The 22,023-nt window shown below is 55.7% G+C and overlaps 1 protein-coding gene across 1 annotated transcript in view; it reads left to right on the forward strand.

The window, feature by feature from the left end:
• Nucleotides 1–22,023, forward strand: part of MYRF (myelin regulatory factor) — an 87,223-nt gene that overhangs the window by 40,739 nt on the left and 24,461 nt on the right. Inside the window, exons 4-7 of the mRNA XM_054390423.1 lie at nt 5,346–5,407; nt 10,105–10,429; nt 11,585–11,757; nt 14,056–14,179. Coding sequence (XP_054246398.1) covers nt 5,346–5,407; nt 10,105–10,429; nt 11,585–11,757; nt 14,056–14,179 — 684 coding nt within the window. The remainder of the gene's footprint in view (nt 1–5,345; nt 5,408–10,104; nt 10,430–11,584; nt 11,758–14,055; nt 14,180–22,023) is intronic.

The raw sequence follows: 22,023 nt of genomic DNA on the forward strand, positions 1-22,023 counted from the left end.
AGAGACAAGGAGGACCAGACCAAATGCAGCCTCCAGGATGTTCCCATGGCTAGCCCAGAGGAAAGGGTTAACTAAACTGGGCAGAGATCTGCTTGTCTTGGCCTGAGGCTGTAGATGCTCCACTCAAGAGAAGAAAAAGGGTTGTACTCCTGTCCTGAGCTGGGGCTGTACTCCTTTGCAACAAGTTCTGAATGCAGACCTGGTGAAGAAGAGGAGAATGATCAGCTTTTGGTGCAGCTGATGGACTCAACTGGACAGCTAGTCCTGGAGAAGACAAGACACGGATCCTGCTCTCTGGAATGGCCTTGTCTGGAGCAAGTCAAGAAGGGAAGGACCCTGGCAGGCTGGAGGAGCACAGCAACATGGCAGCTGCCATCTGGGGTGGCCAAAGGGACCAGAGAGAGATCATGGCATTGAAGAGCACCTTGGAGAGGCATGCTGAGAGGTGGCACATCTAAAGCTTTACTGCCTGGAGACCCACAGGGAAGAACATCTCAGGTCCTCTCCTCCTCATGCACCTCTCTGGTCCATGCTGCTCTGCCCCACTCATAGCCCAGTTCAAGAGGGACTGGGAACTGCTGGAGAGAGTCCAGGGGAGGCTCTGGAGATGCTGAGGGGCCTGGAGCAGCTCTGTGAGCAGCAAAGGCTGAGAGCCCTGGGGCTGGTGAGCCTGCAGAAGAGCAGCCCCAGAGGGGAGCTGAGCAATGCTCAGCAAGACCTAAAGGAGCTGTGGGGGCAAGAGGCTGGGGCCAGACTCTGCTGAGTGGTGCCCAGGGCCAGGCCAAGGGGCAGAGGGCACAAAGTGGAAGCCAGGAGGCTGCAGGTGAAGCTGAGGAGAAAGTTGTTTGGTGTGAGGGTGCTGGAGGCCTGGAGCAGGCTGGCCAGAGAGGTTGTGGAGTGTCCTTGTGTGGAGAGCTTCCAACCCCCCCTGGGCATTGTGCTGCTGGGCAAGCTGCTGTGGGTGCCCTGCTGGAGCAGGGGGCTTGGACTGGCTGAGCTCCAGAGCTCCCTTCCAACCCCCTCCATGCTGGGATTCTGGGAGTGAAACAAGAAGATGATCTGAGGCTGGACAGGTGGAAATTGAAGTGCAGCACCAGAGCCATCAGGAGGAGACCTCAGCAGCTGGCAGCAGTCATACCACAAGGAGCTGTGCCATGCTCCAAGGGGAGGGGTGACCCTGATCTGCTCTCTCCACAGCCAATCTCTGAGTCTTCTCCAGTGGCAATGGTGGATGTGAGGCCAGCAGGAGGCCAGCAGGAGGCCAGGATGCCCCCAGGACTGCTCATCTCTTCAGTCCCTGTCTGCCTTTCCCCCCTCTGCCTTGTGCCCCCTGGTGTTGCCAGCCTGGGGATTCCCATCCCAGTGCAGTTCCATTGGGATGACTTTGGCCCTTTGGATTAACTTGGAAAGGTCTTCCAGAAGGAAACAGCTAAACAAAACCTGCCCTTGAGTGATTCCCAGATCAGGGAGTTCTCCTTTGCTGTGTGCCCAGCCTGGGATGAACCATGCATGACTTGGTGTCTCCTCAGGCCCCTTTCTCCTGCATGGATCTGGCGTTCTCCAGGATGTGAGAGGTTGTGAGTGAGGATCAGAGCTTGCTCTTAGGTCTGGCTTTGGGTGTGGATCACCTGGGCCAGCTTTGGTGGCAGCATTTCTTGAGCATCCCAAGGTGACTCCTCCCTGTTCTGCTAGGCTTCTCCAAGAGGAGCAACATCTTGGATATCAACCAACCCTTCCCTTGCAGCAGGCAGATCCACACCACCTGCTGATGACAACCCTGCAGTGTCCACTTTCCTGCTACAAGGTCTTCTTCCCCAGCCTCCAGGGTTCCTGGAATTGCCTTAGGCCCTTTGGTTATTGGCCCAGCCTTGGCTGGCTGAGGGACAAACCCTGCTAAATCCATGGAAGCATGGTCTGGAGCCAGGGCCAGTGTGGCAAGGAGCCTGGGAAGTAAAGCTGGGAAGATGCTGCAGACCAAGAGGAGGAGGAGAAGTGCTGCAAGTGGGGAAAGAGGATGAAGGAAGAGTCATTGGCCACTGGGATGGGCTGCCCAGGGAGGAGGTGGAGTCACTGTGCCTGGAGGTGTTGGAAAAAAGCTTGGATGTGGCACTTGGAGCCAAGGTTTGGTTGTCAGGAGGTGTTAGGTATGAGGCAATAGGCTGGACCTGATGAGCTCTGAGGTCTTTTCCAACCTGCTTGATTCTGGGAAGTATGGTGAGGACTCTGCTGGGGTTCCCTCACCTCATCCCTCTGCAGCCACTGCTGTGCTCCACTTGGCATGGAGAACCTCTTGACTGCTTCTTGGGCTGCTCTGGTTGGTGCAGGAAGGGTCCTCCTTGAGAATCCACTTGTGATGAGGAGCAAGGCATCAGGAGATGGGGAGGAAACCAGCCATGTTTGTCCTAGATGGAGCAGGTTGTGCCAGGCTGCTGGAACCTGCTGGAACCTGCTGAGCATGGGTGTCACCACTGGACAGGCAAGAGACCTCCCAGTCAGAGACCTTCAGAGGACACAGCATACTGAAAAAGCTGAGGGGAAGTGGAGCAATGACTGCTCCAGCTGGAGCCACCATCTTCCTGCCCACCCCTGTGAAGCTCTGGCCCGTGGTGACCATGTCTTGGTCTAGATCAACTTCTTTTCCATGCACTTGATCTCCAAGAACGTTGCCAGAGTAGAAGCAGTCCTTCATGTGTGGCCCAGGGTGGTGGACATCTGACCCTGGCTTGAGGATGTGAAGGCCAAGCTTGTGGGGCAGTGGGATGTATGTTTTGAGGAGGAGCCACCCAGAGAGCAAAGGATTGGTTCAGGTGACATTTCCAAGGAGGTGCTTTGGAAGTGGCTGAAGAGCTCAGCTGCCTCCAGGCTGTGCTGGCTCCAGGTAAATAAGGAGGGATGGAGGAGACAACCAACTCTGCTGCCACCACAGCCAGCAGAGCTGGTCCTGCTGCCCCCTGAGCCCTGGGTGTGCTGCAGAAGACAGCTGAGAGCTTCCTCTGCTTGCATTTTGCAGCCAGAGGCAAATCCTGCTCCTGGTGACGTGGGGGTAGAGCCAAGGTGATACAGGCAGCAGCTGTGGTGGTGCTCAGGTTCATCAGGACATGAGGCAGAATCCGTCCTGTGGGCTTCCCAACCTCTGCTTTGGTCCATCAGATCCCAGCTCCCAGCCCAGCTTTCCCAGAGCCTCCCAGAACAGCACAGGGTTCCTCCTTGGGGGGGGGTGGATAAACTTCTCTCCAGCTTCTTTCAACAGGAGGGCAACAAAATGTCTACCCCCACCCCTTGAGGTCTGGGAACCACTGTGGGGTAGTGGTGACAACCATAGACTCATAGAGGGTTTGGGGGGCTGGAAAAGCCCTCTGAGATCAGCTAGTCCAACCCTCAACCCAGCACCACCATGGCCACTAAACCATGGCCACACATTTCTTGAACCCATTCAGGGACAGTGAATCCACCATCTCCATCAGCCCACCATCTCCATCAGCCCACCATCTCCATCAACCCACCATCTGCATCAGCCCACCATCTCCATCAGCCCACCATCTCCATCAGCCCACCATCTCCATCAACCCACCATCTCCATCAACCCACCATCTCCATCAGCCCACCATCTCCATCAACCCACCATCTCCATCAGCCCACCATCTCCATCAACCCACCATCTCCATCAACCCACCATCTCCATCAGCCCACCATCTCCATCAACCCACCATCTCCATCAACCCACCATCTCCATCAGCCCACCATCTCCATCAACCCACCATCTCCATCAACCCACCATCTCCATCAGCCACCATCTCCATCAACCCACCATCTCCATCAACCCACCATCTCCATCAGCCCACCATCTCCATCAGCCCACCATCTCCATCAGCCCACCATCTCCATCCACCCACCATCTCCATCACCCACCATCCCACCCACCATCTCCATCAGCCCACCATCTCCATCAACCCACCATCTCCATCAACCCACCATCTCCATCAGCCCACCATCTCCATCAGCCCACCATCTCCATCAACCCACCATCTCCACCAACCCACCATCTCCATCAGCCCACCATCTCCATCAACCCACCATCTCCACCAACCCACCATCTCCATCAGCCCACCATCTCCATCAGCCCACCATCTCCATCAACCCACCATCTCCACCAACCCACCATCTCCACCAACCCACCATCTCCATCAGCCCACCATCTCCATCAACCCACCATCTCCATCAGCCCACCATCTCCACCAACCCACCATCTCCATCAGCCCACCATCTCCATCAACCCACCATCTCCACCAACCCACCATCTCCATCAGCCCACCATCTCCATCAGCCCACCATCTCCATCAACCCACCATCTCCACCAACCCACCATCTCCATCAGCCCACCATCTCCATCAGCCCACCATCTCCATCAACCCACCATCTCCATCAGCCCACCATCTCCATCAGCCCACCATCTCCATCAGCCCACCATCTCCATCAGCCCACCATCTCCATCAGCCCACCATCTCCATCAACCCACCATCTCCATCAACCCACCATCTCCATCAGCCCACCATCTCCATCAGCCCACCATCTCCATCAACCCACCATCTCCATCAACCCACCATCTCCATCAACCCACCATCTCCATCAGCCCACCATCTCCATCAGCCCACCATCTCCATCAGCCCACCATCTCCATCAACCCACCATCTCCATCAGCCCACCATCTCCATCAACCCACCATCTCCACCAACCCACCATCTCCATCAGCCCACCATCTCCATCAGCCCACCATCTCCACCAACCCACCATCTCCATCAGCCCACCATCTCCAGCAACCCACCATCTCCAGCAACCCACCATCTCCAGCAACCCACCATCTCCATCAACCCACCATCTCCACCAACCCACCATCTCCATCAGCCCACCATCTCCATCAGCCCACCATCTCCACCAACCCACCATCTCCATCAGCCCACCATCTCCATCAACCCAACACCAGCATGGCCTTTAAACCATGGCCACACATTTCTTGAACCCATCCAGGGACAGTGACTCCACCACCTCCATCCACCCAACATCTCCATCAACCCAACACCACCATGGCTACTAAACAAAGTCCCCAAGTGCCATGGCCACATGTTTTTGGAACACCTCTAGGGATGGTGACTCCACCACCTCCCTGGGCTGTCCATCAGTCTTGAGCTTATCCACTGGACGTGCTTGGAGTGTTAGGGATCTGTTGTGGGCACAGCTGGGATTTTTCAAGCAGAGCTGGAAGGGTGGTGGGGGTCAGACTGGACTCATTGGTTCTACTGGTTTCAGATGACCTTCTCTTCTCTTTTCCCCCCTTGGTTGCTCTGCAGCACTTTACCTGACTCTCCTCCAGATTCGGGATCAGAAGCTTACTCCCCTCAGCAGGTGAACGGTGAGTGCTTCCAAGGGGGGAGAAGAAAGGTGCTGGTGGTGATGGGAAAGAATCAGAGACTCATGGAGTTGTTTGGGTTGGAAAAGCCCTCTGAGACCTTCCAGTCCACCCAGCAACCCATGGCCACTAAACCAGGGCCCCAAGTGCCATGTGTGGCCACTCTTGAACACCTCCAGGGATGGGGACTCCACCACCTCTCTGGGCAGCCTGGTCCAGTGCCTGACCACTCTTGCAGCCAAGAAATTGTTTCTCCTGTCCAACCTAAACCTGCCCTGGGGCAACTTGAGGCTGTTTCCTCTCCTTCTATCACCTGATACCTGGGAGAAGAGCCCAACCCCCACCTCAGTCCAACCTCCATTCAGGGAGCTGGAGAGAGCAATGAGGTCTCCCCTCCGCTTCCTTTTCTCCAGGCTCAACAGCCCCAGGTCCCTCCTCAGCTGCTCCTCCCCAACCCTGTTCTCCAGACCCTTCCCCAGCTTGGTTGCCCTTCTCTGGCCCTGTTCCAGCCTCTCAATGTCCTTCTCAGAGTGAGGGGCTCCAAACTGACCTCAGCATTTCAGATCTGACCTCAGCAGTGCCCACTCCAGGGGCACAATCCCTGCCCTGCTCCTGCTGGCCACACTCTTGCTGCTGGTAGCCTTCTTGGCCACCTGAGCACATTGCTAGCTCATGTTCAGCTGGCTGTCAACCAACCCCCCCCCACCCCCCCAGGTCCTTTTCCTCCAGGAAATTATAATAATAGTAATAATAACAATAATAATTAAGCATGCACACCCCCCCACACCTCCCAGCCCCACCATCCTCCTCCCCTCTTTGTTCCCTGCCAGTGGTTGGCTCTGGAGCCTTTTATCAGAGGGGAGAAGCAGGCAGCAGCAGTAGGTGGGGACATTATCAGTTGGTAAATAGCCCCAGACTTTCACCTATTGTTCTGCTGCTGAGCTTTGCCAGGGGTGTGGGGGGGGAGAGAGGGAGAGAGAACCAACCACAGAGGGAAGAGAAGAGGAGGTGAGGTTAGGGAAAGCTACTTCCAAAGGAAGAACTCAAGTCGTCCTCCTAGGGTAAGGTAGGATGTGGAGCTCAGCAGCCTCCTTCTCCTGCCCTGCTCCAGCCTGGGTGAGCCAAAGGCAGGGGGTGTGAGCGTGGCCATGCCATGGAGCCCAGCCTGGGCAGGCAGAGATGAATCCAGCCTTCAGCAGTAAGTTCCTTCCCAGCCCTTCCCTCCCTTCCAGGTCCTGGGTTTGGTGGGGGGAGGGGGGAGGAGGGAGGTGGTCTGCTCCTCGGGATAGGCAGAGAGAGCTGGGTCCATGCCCCCCACCCCAGGAGCAGCCTTCCTCCTCCTGGGGAAGCCACCAAGCAATGTTTGGTGACCTTCAGTGCTCTTTGGTGGAAGAAATGGCTTGGGGGAGGAAGGGAAGTTGCTTCTGATCTTCCTTCCCCCCGACCCCACCAGCCCAGCAGCAGCACCTTCTTCCCCAGGCTCCAGCCCAGTCCCCACCAGGAACAGGGCCTGCTCTTGGGTTTGGCTTTTTGTTTTTTTTTTTTTTTTTTTTGGATGGAAAAGGTCAAGAGTTCTGTTTATCTTGCTAAAAAAAAAAAATCCTTGGAATTCCTCCTGGCCCTTCCTTAAATATAACACAGGGGCCAGGTTGTTCTCCACAGGGAGAGCTGCTTGGATGTGCTGGCAGAGAGGGGAGGAGAGGAGGCTCTGGAGCAGCTCCTTCTTCTGGAAAGAAGGATGACATTCCCAGAGCTGCTTTTTGATTTTTTTTTTTTTTTTTTCCCCCACACCTGGAGCTGGGGTGGTGTGCCCTGCTCTAGGGATCTTGGTGGATACTCATTTGTGAGTTGTCCTTTGCAAGCTACACAAAGAGTCTCCTAGCTTGTCCCCAAAGCCACCACCAGCACCAAGGCTTGACTGTGCTGCAGGGTGAAGACAGTCACCCAAGGTGCTGCAAAGACATTTCTTGGAGGACATGAAGCTTCTCCCAGCCCTGCCAGTGGTTGTCCTTCTGCATCCTTCCATCCCCCCAGGCTGTTGGGAGTCTGTTGGAGGCTGGGCTGAGCGGTGCCAGCCCAGTTTGTGGTGCTGAGGCCTGCTGGGCTCTGCTCCCAGTTAGGTGGGTGGGAGCTGAGTGTGTGCCAGGGTGGCAGGAGCTGAGCTGGGATGTTGTGCTGGTACCATCATCACTACTATGTGGCTGAAAAGCAAGGAGATGTCCCTTGGGATCTCCTCTCCCAGGGATGCCATCGGTCAGCTCTGGCTGTTGCATGACAGCCTGGCTGCTCCTGGCCTCCCAGGCTCCTGAGGATGGAGACCTGCTCTCCTCCCTAGAGCCCTAGTGCTGTCCCAGAGACAGCTCCTGAAGGACAGTGCCTGTGAGCATGGGCAGAGGAATCCAGCTGGCTGTGTGCTGGAGCAGGGCACTGAGGGAACTCGGTGGGTAGCAGAAAGCCTTTGAAGGGAGCAGAAGGGTGGAAGTGGCCCAGCCCTGGCAGCCTGCAGCAGGAGGACTCACATTTCACTTCTCCAGAACATGCAATGGGAGGAGTTTTCTGATTCCTGGTCAAGTGTTTTGGCTTCATTAGTCAGCCACTGACCAGCAGAGACCAAAGTCCAGCCAGCCCAGTGTCTGGCTCAAGGCTGGCTGGTGGCATCTGCTTAGAGAAGCAGCCTGGCAAAGCCCCAGTAGGTACCTTCCATGCTGTCCCCCTCCATGTCCCCACAGTCTGTGACAGGCCAGTCCCTGGATGTGTGTTCCCCCTCCTGCAGTTTGCTGGTGCCTTGCACCCACGGTGGGGTGTGCAAGGAGGCTTTGTCTGGTACTCCAGACACCTGTGGTGTCACTCTCCTTTCCCACCCCATGGTTCCCTTATTCTCCAGGGCTAGGGCACAGAATGATAGACTGGTTTTGGTTGGAAAAGACCTCCAAGAGCATGGAGTCCAACCCTTAACCCAGCACCACCAGGGCACCACCAAACCATGTCCCACAGCACCACAGCTCCAGGGCTTTGGAACTCCTTCAGGGCTGGGGACTCCACCACTGCCCTGGGCAGCTTGGGCCAGGCCTTGACAAGCCCCAAGGGCAAGAAATTGTTCCTCATGTCCAACCTGAACCTGCCCTGGGGCAACTTGAGGCCATTGCAATTCATCAGGCTCAGCTCCTCACTCTCCTCATGCCTGTGGCAGCAGCTCACTCTTCTTTGGGATGCATTAGAAGACAAACTGAAGCTGCTGAACTGCTGCCACCCCTGATGATCCTCAGAAAGGTTGAGCAGACACTCAGCCCTCATGTCCCTGTGGCTGAGTCCTGATGGGGGTGGTGTTAACACCTCCCTGGTGTGGTCATTGGTGTGCCCAGTCTTTCAGTGCTGTAGGCAGTGTCATCCAAACAGAGCAGAGCTCAAGGAGGACAAGAAATCAGGTCTTGAGGTGGCTACTGAGCCTGCCCCAGCCTTCCATCACCACCTTCCATCACCAACACCTCTGTCTTTTCCTCAGCTGGATTATTCATTTCATTTCCTTTGGCCAAGCCACCAATTCCTACCCTTTCTCAAGTCACCTCAGGTGAGATCCAGCCATGCAGCTCTGCTTTAGAAGTTCTCCAGGTTGTTCTGAGCCTCCAGAAGTGTTTTGGTTCTAGCTGAAGCCCTCAGCTGAGCATGGAGCTTGCAGCTTGGCTGGAGGCCTGAGCAGCTGCAGACAGGGCAGGTGGATTTGCATGTCCCTCCCCCACCCCAAGCATTGCTTTGATGGTGATCTAGGCAAATGGACCCTAACCATGGCATGGCTTTAGAATCCAGCTCCAGAGAGAGGCAGGAGGAAGGCAGGAGCACATTTGAATGTCCCTTTTTGTTCATTTACATTTAAGAGTTCCAAGTCTCCTTCTGGTTTAAATATCACAGAATGGCTTTGGTGGGGGTGAAGCTCTGAGGAGAAACCATTGCTCCTCCTCCTCCTTGAAGCTCCTGGCTTCACTGTTTTGCACCAGTGGTACTTTCACCACCAGTGACAGTTTCACCAGGGGAGTCCTTCTCTGCCTGTCCCCATCCTCCATCACACCAAATCTGCTGTGGACACACAGAGCCCCACTTAGGGTGGGCAAGGTGCAGCAGGGTGGGCAGGGTGCAGACCCAGGGGTCCTGGCTTCAGCTCTTTGCCTCAGCCTCAGCCTCTGGCATTGCTTCCTGCCAGGAAAAGGGGACTTGGCTTGATGGCCCAGACCCTTCAGGGGGGCAATTCCAACTGACCTCCATGAGAGACAATCACAGAATCATGGAGCTCTTTGGGTTTGGAAAAGACCTTTTGAGCTCATCCAGTCCAACCATTCTCCAACTCCACCAAGGCTGGGGCTAAGCCATGGCCCTCAGCACCACTTCTGTGTCTTTTAAACCCCTCCAGGGATGGGGATTCAACCTCCTCCCTGGGCAGCCTGTTCCAGCCTTTCAGAACCCTTTCAGTGAAGAAGTTTCTTCTGCTGGCCAAGCTAAACCTCCCCTGGGGCAGCTTGGGGCCACGCAGGTCAAGGTGGCCATCACAGGGCAGATAGGGAGGGTGAGGGCACACAGCCATGGCTAGAAGGTGCAGAGAGGTTCCTGAAGAGGCCCAAGATGGTTCATGGCTGGACCTGGGGCTGAGGACACCCAGTGCATGCTGCTGCCTGCTGGGCTAACAGCTTTTACTCTTTCTCTCTTCGCAGATCCTCACCTCCTCCGGACCATGACCCCCGAAAACATGTGCCACCTGACTCCCCCTTCTCGCCTGGAGCACCCTCCTCCTCCTCCTCCTCCACCACCTCCACCTCCACCACCACCTCCACACCTTCCAGGTCCTCCCCCACCACCCCCTCACCCCCACCAGCAGCAGCACCCCCCTCACTACCCCAGCCTGCAGCGGGACATGTACCTGAAGGCTGAGCCCCTGATGCCACCCTACGGCATCGGGCAGGGCATGGCACCTCCTGACCTCCACCATGCCCAGCAGTCACAGATGTTGCACCAGCTACTGCAGCAGCATGGAGCAGAGTAAGGCCTGCAGTGGGCTGGGGCTTCTCAGAGTGGTTTTGGGGAAGGAGGGATGGGGAGCTGGAAGCTCGCAGAGCCTCCAGGCTTAGGTTGGATGTAAGGAAGGAATTCTTCCCAGAAAGAGAGGTTGGCCATTGGGGTGGGCTGCCTAGGGAGGTGGTGGAGTCACACTCCCTGGAAGTGTTGGAATCAGGACTGGATGAGGCACTCAGTGCCATGGGTTAGTTGATTAGATGGTGATGGGTTGGACTCGATGATCTCGAAGGTCTTTTCCAACTTGGTTAATTCTGTGATCAGCAAAGTTCTAGGTTTAAGGGTTGTGTCCTGGTTGTGTGGGAGGGAGCTGGGGAGACATCAAGGTGGAGCTGAGCCAGTTCCATAGAACCATGGAATTGGTTCAGTTGAAAGAGACTGGAGTCCACCCAGCACTGCCAGGGCACCACCAACCCATGGCCCTCAGCACCACAGCTCCACAGCTCTGAAACCCCTCCAGGGATGGGGACTCCACTGCCCTCCCAGGGCAGCCTGGGCCAGGTGCTGGCAACCCTTTTGGAGAAGAAATTGTTCCTCATGTGCAACCTAAACCTCCCCTGGGGCAAGTTGTACTTGTTCCTTAGGAGAAGAAACCAAGCCCCACCTGGCTCCAGCCTCCTTGGTCAGCCTGTTCCAGGGCTTCACAGTTTGCAGCACATGGCTCAGGGTTGGGTGGTGGGGATGGAGAAGAGGAAAGCAGAGATGTGGCTCTGCATGGATGGTGCAGAGATTGGTAGGCATAGGGTGGGTGGGCAGAGCCTGGTGTGGGGGAAGGTGGTGATAGTGCTGAAGGAGTTCCACCTCCTCCACATCAGGAGAAACTTCTTCTAGAGCAGGCTGCCCAGAGAGGTTGTGGAGTGTCCTTGTGTGGAGAGCTTCCAACCCCCCCTGGGCATTGTGCTGCTGGGCAAGCTGCTGTGGGTGCCCTGCTGGAGCAGGGGGCTTGGACTGGCTGAGCTCCAGAGGTCCCTTCCCACCTCCACCACGCTGGGATTCTGTGAGCCTCCCTGCAGGAAGGTTTGGGGGTTCTTTTAGCAAGCTCCCAGCTTCACTTGGGGCTGTGGGTGGGGTGGGGACCTCCCCACCCCTGGCTGTGCTGCTCCAGCTCTCTGCTCTCCGCAGCCTCCCGGTGCATCCTGCCAAGAAGCGGAAACACTCCGAGTCCCCCCCCACCACCCTCAATGCCCAGATGCTCAACGGGCTGATAAAGCAGGAGCCAGGTATGGGGGCAGTGCCACTCAACCCTGACCGAGTGCCAACACCTCCCTGGCACCAGCCAGGAGCACTTTCACCAGGTATGTGGTGTCTTGGACCCCCCTGCTATCCCCTGAGCCCTTCCCCTTAAGACTCCAGCATGGAGTCAGAGAGGAGTCACAGAGTGGTAGAGGCTCAGAGTGATAGAGTCACAGAGTGGTAGAGTCACAGAATGATAGAGTCACAGAGTGGTAGAGGCTCAGAGTGATAGAGTCACAGAGTGGTAGAGTCACAGAGTGGTAGAGTCACAGAGTGGTAGAGTCACAGAGTGGTAGAGTCACAGAATGATAGAGTCACAGAGTGATAGAGTCACAGAGTGGTAGAGTCACAGAATGATAGAGTCACAGAGTGATAGAGTCACAGAGTGGTAGAGTCACAGAGTGGTAGAGTCACAGAGTGGTAGAGTCACAGAGTGGTAGAGTCACAGAATGATAGAGTCACAGAATGATAGAGTCACAGAGTGGTAGAGTCACAGAATGATAGAGTCACAGAGTGGTAGAGTCACAGAGTGGTAGAGTCACAGAGTGGTAGAGTCACAGAGTGGTAGAGTCACAGAATGATAGAGTCACAGAGTGGTAGAGTCACAGAGTGGTAGAGTCACAGAGTGGTAGAGTCACAGAGTCTCAGACTCACAGAGTCATCATCTCAGAGTCACAAAGTGATAGAGTCTCAGAGTGATAGAGTCACAAAGTCTCAGTCTCAGAGTGATAGAGCCACAGAGTGATAGAGTCTCAGAGTGATAGAGTCAGAGTCTCAGTCTCAGAGTGATAGAGTCTCAGAGTGATAGAGTCAGAGTCTCAGTCTCAGAGTCACAGAGTCTCAGAGTGATAGAGCCACAAAGTCTCAGTCTCAGAGTCACAGAGTCTCAGAGTGATAGAGTCACAAAGTCTCAGTCTCAGAGTCACAGAGTCTCAGAGTGATAGAGTCACAAAGTCTCAGTCTCAGAGTCACAGAGTCTCAGAGTGATAGAGTCACAAAGTCTCAGTCTCAGAGTCACAGAGTCTCAGAGTGATAGAGTCACAAAGTCTCAGTCTCAGAGTGATAGAGCCACAGAGTGATAGAGTCTCAGAGTGATAGAGTCAGAGTCTCAGTCTCAGAGTGATAGAGCCACAAAGTCTCAGTCTCAGAGTCACAGAGTCTCAGAGTGATAGAGTCACAAAGTCTCAGTCTCAGAGTCACAGAGTCTCAGAGTGATAGAGTCACAAAGTCTCAGTCTCAGAGTGATAGAGTCTCAGAGTGGTAGAGTCTCAGAGTCTCAGTCACAGAGTCACCGAGCCACAGAGTCTCAGAGCTACAGAGTCTCAGAGCCATAGAGTCATAGAATGGTCCAGGCTAGAAGGGACCTCCAAAGCTCATCCCGTCCAACCCCCCTTGCACCCAGCAGGGACATCCCCAACTAGATCAGGCTGCCCAGAGCCTCATTGAGCCTCACCTTGAATGTCTCCAGGGAAGGAGCCTCAACCACCTCCCTGAGCAACCTGTTCCAGTGTTCCACCACCCTCAGAGTGAAGAACTTCTTCCTGCTCTGCAATCTAAATCTGCCCTTCTCTCATTTGAAGCCATTGCCCCTGGTCCTGTCCCTGCAGACCTTTGCTAACAGTCTCTCCCCATCCTTCCTGTAGCCCACTTCAGGTCCTGGCAGGCTGCTGTTAGGTCTCCCCAGAGCCTCCTCCTCTCCAGGCTGAACACCCCCAGCTCCCCCAGCCTGTCCTCGTAGCAGAGCTGCTCCAACCCCCTGATCATTTTCATGGCCTTCCTCTCCATCAGCTCCATGTCCTTCCTATGTTGAGGGCTGCACACAGCACTGCAGGAGAGGTCTCACCAGAGCAGAGCAAAGTGGCAGAATCACCTCTCTGGACCTGCTGGCAGCACATCTTTTGATGCAGCCCAGGATGTGATTGGCCTTCTTGGCTGCAAGCACAGCATCCAAACCTCTGCTGCCTACCTGGGCACCTGGCTGGGTCAAGGGCTGCTTGGGAGGGAGGGTGTGTGGGCACCACAAAGTGCCAACCAGTGGGTGCTCAGGAGGGAAGCAGGGTGGGGAGTTCAGAGAATCCCAGACAGGTTTGGGTTGGAAGGGACCTTTCAGGGTCATGTAGTCCAACCCCCCTGCAGTCAGCAGGGACATCTACAACTTGAGCAGGTTCCTCAGAGCCCCATCAAGGGTGACTTTGAACGTCTCCAGTTGGTCCTGGCCAAGATCTCCAACCTGTGGCAGTGCCCTGGCAAATGGGAGCCTTCCCACTGGCCCCATGGGCCATGCCAGTTGCTTCCTTGTGCCCTTGCCCAGCTGGACAGTGTTGGGAGGGTCTGAAACTGCTGTTTTCCCCCCACCTCAGGTTTGATCCAAGACAACGACAGCTTGAACGGCTCCTACCTGGACCCCAACTACCAGTCCATAAAGTGGCAGCCACACCAACAGAACAAGTGGGCAACTCTCTATGATGCCAACTACAAAGAGCTGTGAGTAATCCTCCCCCTCTGGAGGTGATGAGCTGATAGTTCTGCTGGGCTTCCCCTTGCAGGATGTGCTTCTCTCTGGATGAAATGCAAGCACTGCTTGACAGCAGCAACAACAAAGTCCCCAATGTGCTGCTCCCTTCTGCCCACCTTAGGCTCTCCAAAGCTCCTTCCCAAAGGCCAAGGGCCACTTCTCCCTCCCGCCCCCCCACCCACCCAATTGCCCCTAAAGGGCTTTTGGCTATGCCAAAGGAACTTTCTCTTGGGATAGGAAAGGGATTTATGTGAATGCTTTGACAAAAGCTGGGATGCTCCTGGGGCAAGGATGTGCAACACACTTCCAGGTCCCTGCACAGCTCCTCGAAGCCAGCACACAGGCAACATGCAGAGGTGTCAGCTGTCTTCATCTTGCTTGGTGGTAGACCCTAGTTTAGGACTGATGTCCTTAGCAGCATTGTAAAAGTAACCTTCTGGGTTTTAAAGTTAATGCTAAGGCTTACATATATCAGAGGGCAGTGTGGTGCCAGGGTGTGCAGAGACAACCACAGCTCATGACAGTCAGCACCATGGTGTTGGTCATGAAGGACACAAGAGGCAAGGATTACAGCTCCCTCCTTGCCATTAACCTTCAGCCAGAAGCATGGCAAAGGGTGTCTGGGGAGAGCTGGACTCAAAAACATCCCAAGGAGTGTGAAATGGAAACCTTCTCCTTAAATGTCAGCTGGGAGTGTTTAAAAACAGGCTGGAGGAGGCACTTAGTGCCATGGGTTGGTTGATTAGATGGTGTTGGGTGAGAGGTTGGACTTGATGGTCTTGAAGGTCTTTTCCAACCTGGTTAATTCTGTGAGATTCAGTGAAAGCCAAAGTCCCCTTTCACCTCTGGTGCCATCTCTGGACCTGGCACTTCAGGCCCTGGTGGTCTGAGGGTCACTTGGTGATCTTTGAGGTCTTTTCCAACCCAAAGCATTCTGTGATTCTCTCTGTTGGTGGCAAGGGATTGGGCCTGGGGAGTCATGAGATGGGGTAAGGGCTGTCCTGGGCTCCCCCTTGTCCTCTCCTCTCACCTGGGCTGTGCTGGAGATAACCTCTCAGCTCTGCCTTTGCTGTTGGGAAAGTGGCTCCTGGAGGGCTGGTGGAGGAATGGGGCTGGTTCTGTAAGAGCCAGCAGAAGGCAGCTGAGTGGATTTAGTGGTGGTTCAGCAGCCATGGAGGGTTTGCTTGATAAATCCAACCTTGGACCAGCAACACCCTCTCCTTCTGCCCAGACTCACCTGGATTTAAAACTGATTATCAAGATCTTTCCAGGGCTCTCAGCCTTTGCTGCTCACACAGCTGCTCCAAGCCCCTCAGCATCTTCAGAGCCTCCCCTGGACTCTCTCCAGCAGTTCCCAGTCTCTCTTGACCTAGGGAGCCCAGAACTGGACTCAGGACTCCAGATGTAGCCTGGCTAAGGCAGAGCAGAGGGGAAGAAGAACCTCTCTCAACCTGCTGGCCACGCTCTTCTTCATGCCCCACAGGAGACCATTGGCCCTCTTGGCCATGAGGGTCTGTGACCACGAGGTCTGCATTAAAGGTTTCCAGACCCACCTGGGCACAGCCCTGTGTGGCCTGCCCTAGGTGACCCAGCTTTGGCAGGGGAGGGTTGGACTGGATGATCTCCAGGGGTCTCTTCCAACCCCTACCACGCTGGGATTCTGGGATTTCCTAGACTGTGCAAAGCAGGGATGGCTGGAGGTGACCTAGAGCCACTTCAGCAGTTGAGAGCTACACAGAAGAGCCTGAGGAGGAGGAATGGGAGTGGTTGATGGGCAGAGGAGGAAAGGAGGAGAGAAAGCAAGGACAAGGGAAGGGGCTGAGGAAAGCTGGGAAGCCAGGAGGGACATCGAGGTGGCACAGAGGGGAGTTGGGTGGAGAGGAAAGCTGGGGAAGGTGGTGGAGCAGAGAGTGACTGCATGGGGCTGGAAGGAGAGGCTGGAGCAGAGGAGGGTGGAGGCAAGGCGTGGACAAGCTGCTGAGGGAAGGAGGAGTGCTCAGGAGGAAACCACTCCGGAGCCTCCCTGCATTCCTTGGAGGTGACCGAGAGCTGGCAAGCAGCAGGCTGGCTTCCAGGAACTGCTCAGTGAGCAGAACCCCCCCCACCACCACCCTGCTTTCCCTCCTCCCCCTCCTCCTCCTCCTCCTCCTGCACAGCTGGAGGCTGGAGAAGGTCCTCTGGGGGGACATGGAGCAGGGGCTTCTGCATTGCCTGCAACACCAACTAACCCAAGACCCTCTCCCACCTTAGCTGGATGGGGCTTAGGGTGAGAGCAAGGCCAGTGGTGGAGGCCTTGGGATCTGTGACATGCAGAAAAGTCCCAGCCCTCCTAAGCACAGAGCCCAGAATCCCAGCATGGTAGGGATTGGAAGGGAGCTCTGGAGCTCAGCCAGTCCAAGCCCCCTGCTCCAGCAGGGCACCCACAGCAGCTTGCCCAGCAGCACAATGCCCAGGGGGGGTTGGAGGCTCTGCAGACTCCACATCTCAGGGCAGCCAGATCTCCCTCTTGGCCAGCCCTAGTCCTAGGGCCACCTTTAATGCAGACCTCGTGGTCACAGACCCTCATGGCCAAGAGGGCCAATGGTCTCCTGTGGGGCATGAAGAAGAGTGTGGCCAGCAGGTTGAGAGAAGTTCTTCTTCCCCTCTGCTCTGCCTTAGCCAGGCTACATCTGGAGTCCTGAGTCCAGTTCTGGGCTCCCCAGTTCAGGAGAGACTGGGAACTGCTGAAAAGAGTCCAGGGGAGGCTCTGGAGATGCTGAGGTCCCTGGAGCAGCTCTGTGAGCAGCAAAGGCTGAGAGCCCTGGGGCTGGTGAGCCTGCAGAAGAGCAGCCCCAGAGGGGAGCTGAGCAATTCTCAGCAAGAGCTAAAGGAGCTGTGGGGGGCAAGAGGCTGGGGCCAGACTCTGCTGAGTGGTGCCCAGGGCCAGGCCAAGGGGCAGAGGGCACAAAGTGGAAGCCAGGAGGCTGCAGGTGAAGCTGAGGAGAAAGTTGTTTGGTGTGAGGGTGCTGGAGTCCCCATCCATGGAGGGGTGTCAAAGCTGTAGAGATGTGGTGCTGAGGGCCATGGTTTGGTGGTGCCCTGGCAGTGCTGGGTTAAGGTTTGAACTCCAAGGTCTCTTCTCAGCCAAGAGCTCTGTGTGATTCACAGAATCTCAGAAGGGCTCAGCTGTCTCCATGCCCTTTGCTCTCTCTGTTTCCTTTATTGATCATTTTCTCACTTTCATGCCCCTTGTGCCTTCTGCTCTGCTGGGCACAGAGGTGTTGCTGAAAGGCTACAACCCCCAGCTACTAACTCATGCACACCCAGCCCTGCTCTGCCCTGTCCTTTGGATCTGTGCTTGGGGATCACTTCCCTAATTCCTGCTTTGGGGATTTCAGACAGAAACCAGAGCAAACCTCCTCCTGTGGCATGTAGGTCACCCCCCCCTTGTGTAATGAACAAATGCCTTTGAGGTGACCTCATGGAGATTGTAGGGACCCACGTGCAGTTTGTTGTGGTGTGGGATTTGGCCAGAATTAAGGGGTTGAGGGCAAGGGCTGATGGATTAGTTTGTAGTTCCACACTGACCTTGGTGGACTCTTCCTCCTTCCTGGTGGATTTGAGAGCAGGTAGGTCTAGGAGAGCCTGTGCAAGCTGAGCTTACAATGAGGTGAGCTTACAATGAGGTGAACCTGCAGTGAGGTGGACCTGCAGTGAGGGGAACCTGCAGTGAGGTGGACCTGCAGTGAGGGGAACCTGCAGTGAGGGGAACCTGCAGTGAGGGGAACCTGCAGTGAGGGGAACCTGCAGTGAGGGGGACCTGCAGTGAGGGGAACCTGCAGTGAGGTGGACCTGCAGTGAGGTGGACCTGCAGTGAGAGGAACCTGCAGTGAGGTGAACCTGCAGTGAGGTGGACCTGCAGTGAGGTGGACCTGCAGTGAGGGGAACCTGCAGTGAGGTGGACCTGCAGTGAGGTGGACCTGCAGTGAGGGGAACCTGCAGTGAGGTGGACCTGCAGTGAGGGGGACCTGCAGTGAGGTGGACCTGCAGTGAGAGGAACCTGCAGTGAGGTGGACCTGCAGTGAGGGGAACCTGCAGTGAGGTGGACCTGCAGTGAGGTGGACCTGCAGTGAGAGGAACCTGCAGTGAGGTGGACCTGCAGTGAGGGGAACCTGCAGTGAGGGGGACCTGCAGTGAGGGGGACCTGCAGTGAGGGGGACCTGCAGTGAGAGGAACCTGCAGTGAGGTGGACCTGCAGTGAGGTGGACCTGCAGTGAGGGGAACCTGCAGTGAGGTGGACCTGCAGTGAGGGGAACCTGCAGTGAGGTGGACCTGCAGTGAGGGGGACCTGCAGTGAGGTGGACCTGCAGTAAGAGGAACCTGCAGTGAGGTGGACCTGCAGTGAGGTGGACCTGCAGTAAGAGGAACCTGCAGTGAGGTGGACCTGCAGTGAGGGGAACCTGCAGTGAAGTGGACCTGCAGTGAGGTGAACCTGCAGTGAGGTGGACCTGCAGTGAGGTGGACCTGCAGTGAGAGGAACCTGCAGTGAGGTGGACCTGCAGTGAGGGGAAGCTACACCTACAATGGAAGATCTCTTCTGGTGCAGCAGATACACCTGGATACACCTATGAGAACCACCAAAAGCTCTACCTTCTCCTCCTTCTTCTACAATGGCATTTCTGAGGTTGCCTAGCTCCTGGTTTAGCAGGTAGATGTCTTCTCCTTCCTCTCTGCCTTTTGTCTTCTCCTTCCTCTCTGCCTTTTTGCCATGCTCAGCAAGAAGCAGGCACCTCTGTCTCTTCAAGATCCACCAGTCAAGTCTCCTCTCAGATGATGGTGCAAGGAGGCCCAGTCATCCCCAGCTTTTCTGCTGGAGCTCTCCTCTGCTTTGTATCTGCCTGGCCCTCCTGTGATCCAGCTGCCCACAACCTATTCCCAGCTCCAGGAATCTCATTTTTCCCTACTTCTTGTTCTTGAAAGAAGAAGCCAGGAATGTAGGTTGAGGAAGGTGGACCAAGGGAAGCTGTTGGTGTTCACAGGATCCCAGGATGTTAGGGGTTGGAAGGGACCTCTGAAGATCATCCAGTCCAACCCCCCTGCCAGAGCAGGACCACAGAATCCAGCACAGGTCACACAGGAACACATCCAGATGGGGCTGGAAAGTCTCCAGAGAAGGAGACTCCACAACCTCTCTGGGCAGCCTGTTCCAGTGCTCTGTGACCCTCACAGGGAGGAAGTTCCTCCTCATGTGGAGGTGGAACCTCCTGTGCTGGAGTTTCTCTCCATTGCCCCTTGTCCTAGCACAGGGTGCAAGTGAGCAGAGCCTGTCCCCTGCCTCCTGACCCCCAGCCCTCAGCTATTGATAGACATTGATCAGATCCCCTCTCAGCCTTCTCTTCTCCAGACTGAACAGCCCCAGGGCTCTCAGCCTCTCCTCAGGGCAGTGCTCCAGTCCCTTCAGCATCCTCACAGCCCTCCCTTGGACTCTCTCCAGCAGATCCCTGTCCCTCCTGAACTGGGGAGCCCAGAACTGGACAACCTCAAGGTGGTTATCAAGAGCTTGTCACAGAATCCCAGAGTTCCAGCATAGTGGGAAGTACAGAGGTTACATTTTGGCACAGGCTTCCTAAAACAAGGCTGGATTAAGGAAATGGAGGGAAGGCAGGGAAGGTTGCCCCATGGATTGGGGTGGAGCTGCCTGGAAATCCATGTCTGGGCTTGCTGGGCTTGTGGCTCAGGCTTTGGTGAGGAATCTTTGGTTGAAGGAGACCAAAACCTATGGATTGGTTGTATTGATGGTAGGAAAGCTGGAGAGAGGCTTTTGGCAGGGGCTTGTGGTGGCAGGATGAGGAGGGATGGTTTGGAACTAGAGCAGGGTTGAGTTGGGTTGGACATTAGGAAGAAGTTCTTGGTGATGAGTGTGGTGAGACACTGGAGTGGATTGCTCAGAGAAGCTGTAGACTCCTCACCTCTGGAAGTGTTTAAAACCAGGCTGGATGAGGCTTTGAGCAGCCTGGGCTGGCAGGAAGTGTCCCTGCCCATGGCAGGGTGGGTTGGAACTAGATGATCTTCAAGGCTTCCAACTCAAGCCATTCTGTGATTCCTTTTGGCCTTTTGCACTTGGTTTGTGGTTTGGGACTCACTGAACCTTCCAAAGTGTTTGCTGGTTTCCAGCAGTGGTGCCAAGGAGACCTGGAACCAGGCAGTTCCCTGGTTTCCTCCTGACAGCAGGAGTCATTCCTCCTCCTGACAGCATCTTCTGACACATGCCAGCAGGCTCCCTCCTCCCACTCCCTGTCTGCTCACAGCTTGAGGGAAGGCAGCTGGAGAAGGGCAGAGCAACTCTCAATGGAAACATCTCCCTGGTGCTGGCCATGAGGCCAGAGCTGCTCTGCTCTGACCCCAGGAACTGGGCTGGTGCCATTCTCCTCCCAGCAAGCAAACTGGTGCTCTCCACATGGTCTCCTCTGAAGCTGAGGGCTGTGGGATCAACCAAAGCCTTGCACAGCCTGGGTGCAAGAAGTGTCAAAGAATTATAGAGCCATAGATTGGTTGGGTGGGAAGGGATCCTTGAAGCTCATCCAGTCCAAGCCCCCTGCAGTCAGCAGGGACAGCCCCAACCACAGCAGGCTGCTCAGAGCCCCACACAACCTGACCTGCAGTGGTGCCAGGGCTGGGGCAGCTCCCACCTCTCTGGGCACCCTGGGACAGGCTCTCACCACCCTCAGGGACAGCAATCTTTCCCTTCTCCCCAGTCTCAATCTCCCTTCTCTCCAGTCTCAATCTCCCTTCTCTCCAGTCTCAATCTCCCTTCTCTCCAGTCTCAATCTCCCTTCTCTCCAGTCTCAATCTCCCTTCTCTCCAGTCTCAATCTCCCTTCTCTCCAGTCTCAGTCTCCCTTCTCTCCAGTCTCAGTCTCCCTTCTCTCCAGTCTCAGTCTCCCTTCTCTCCAGTCTCAATCTCCCTTCTCTCCAGTCTCAATCTCCCTTCTCTCCAGTCTCAATCTCCCTTCTCTCCAGTCTCAGTCTCCCTTCTCTCCAGTCTCAGTCTCCCTTCTCTCCAGTCTCAGTCTCCCTTCTCTCCAGTCTCAGTCTCCCTTCTCTCCAGTCTCAGTCTCCCTTCTCTCCAGTCTTAGTCTCCCTTCTCCCCAGTCTGAATCTCCCTTCTCTCCAGTCTCAGTCTCCCTTCTCTCCAGTCTCAGTCTCCCTTCTCTCCAGTCTCAATCTCCCTCTCTTATTTCCAAACCATCACCCTTTGTCCTGTCCCATCAGACCCTGCTCAAAGGTCTGTCCCCAGCCTTCTTCTCAGCCCCTTGAAGCACTGAAAGGCCACCAGGAGGTCTCCCTGGAGCCTTCTCTTCTCCAGGCTGCACAACCCCAACTCTCTCAGCCTGGCTCACAGCAGAGGGCTTCCAGCCTCTGCTCATTTTTGTGACTCTCTTCTTCTCACACAGCCAGCTCCAGCTGCCAGTGTCCTGCCCCAAGCTGACCTTGCTGCAGCTCCTAGATCTCCCCAAGGTGATGGACCCCAGTGTGACACCTTGCTGGGTGTGCTTTGGCTTGGGTGACACAGTGAGGTGGCCTGCTGGCCAGGCTGGCTGAGCCCCATGGTGATGGATCCCTGAGGTCTCCCTCTGGCATCTGTGAGTGTATCACCAGGGACCAGCCCTGGTGCTGAGCTGTGGATGCACTGGTGGGGCTGTGTCCCTCTGATGTGGACTAGGTGAGAAGGCAGCAGCCTGTAGGTTCCTCCATCCTGGTGGTTTTGTATCCTGGAAGAGCAACAGAGCAAGAGCTGCATGGAATGTGTGAATGACCCTTGAAGCAGAAGGTCT

The sequence above is a fragment of the Indicator indicator genome, chromosome 21, assembly GCF_027791375.1.
Source record: "Indicator indicator isolate 239-I01 chromosome 21, UM_Iind_1.1, whole genome shotgun sequence".
Classification (NCBI taxonomy): domain Eukaryota; kingdom Metazoa; phylum Chordata; class Aves; order Piciformes; family Indicatoridae; genus Indicator; species Indicator indicator.